At 50.7% G+C, this 1,081-nt stretch overlaps 1 protein-coding gene across 1 annotated transcript in view; it reads left to right on the top strand.

Moving 5' to 3' along the window:
• Positions 1–1,081, top strand: part of ME3 (malic enzyme 3, NADP(+)-dependent, mitochondrial) — an 81,713-nt gene that overhangs the window by 71,913 nt on the left and 8,719 nt on the right. The window contains exon 7 of the mRNA XM_008594231.1: positions 120–145. Coding sequence (XP_008592453.1) covers positions 120–145 — 26 coding nt within the window. The remainder of the gene's footprint in view (positions 1–119; positions 146–1,081) is intronic.

Raw genomic sequence — 1,081 nt, 5'->3', positions numbered from 1 at the left:
CCCCTCCCTCAGGGCTTCACCCACAGCTCCATGCCTTAATTCCCAGAGTGCCACTAACATGGAATGTCAGTGAAAGATGAAAAGCAATGGAAGAGATGGGAAGGGGCAAGTATGTGGAGCTCCTGGCCAAGAATAGCAGAGACCGGCAGCAGAAACTGACCTTCCTATTACTCCGTATGGAGCCAGATCACTGCTGGAAGGAACTTAGGCCTGGAGATTTGCCCTCCCTCCTCATGTCCTTCCAGAGCACAATTTGGCCACATGTCCAGGCCACCAAAGGCTGCCACTCTTCCCTCTTGCCAGTATTTCAACATCATTCTGCTCGCCCCATCCAGCTTACCTCTACCCAGGGAGCTCTCAAAGCTGACACATTTGGGCCGACCCTGTGGCTCACTCGGGAGAGTGTGGCGCTGGGAGCACAGTGGCACTCCCGCCGCGGGTTCGGATCCTATATAGGAATGGCCGGTGCACTCACTGGCTGAGTGCGGTGCGGGCGACACTAAGCCAAGGGTTGCGATCCCCTTACCAGTCACACACACAAAAAACTGACACATTCACTCTGGTTCTCATGAGGCCAGCTGACCCAAAGGAGTCATCAGAAACATTTGTACCTATTAGCCAGCACTCATGCCAGCCTGTCACCCACCAACTTCTTTTTTTTTAAGAAACAATTCTCTTTTTTTTTNCCATTCTCAACACTTATCCCCTTCCCAGTTTCCTCCTTATCTTCCAATTGAGCTCAAATGCTACCTACTCCAAGAAGCTTTCTTTGAGCATCAGGATCTCAATTAATCTCTTATATCTATGCTCACGTAGGCCTTCCTCCTCCACATGGTCCTCCTCCATACAATGGAGGGCAGTTGCTCCTTTACTTGCCTGTCTCCCTGCTAGGCTATATAGCCTTGATGTTAATGCCTGGCACATGGTAGGCACATAATTAACATGTGAGGTATGAGTGAGAGAATGAGGGAGAAACAAGCCAGCTTCTGACTAGAATGTGGTGAGACACAACTGGATGGCCCCCTCCCTCAGGGCTTCACCCACAGCTCCATGCCTTAATTCCCAGAGTGCCACTAACATG

Source organism: Galeopterus variegatus, unplaced genomic scaffold (genome assembly GCF_000696425.1).
Source record: "Galeopterus variegatus unplaced genomic scaffold, G_variegatus-3.0.2 Scaffold10396, whole genome shotgun sequence".
Lineage (NCBI taxonomy): Eukaryota > Metazoa > Chordata > Mammalia > Dermoptera > Cynocephalidae > Galeopterus > Galeopterus variegatus.
This window is presented reverse-complemented; position numbering and strand designations above follow the sequence as displayed.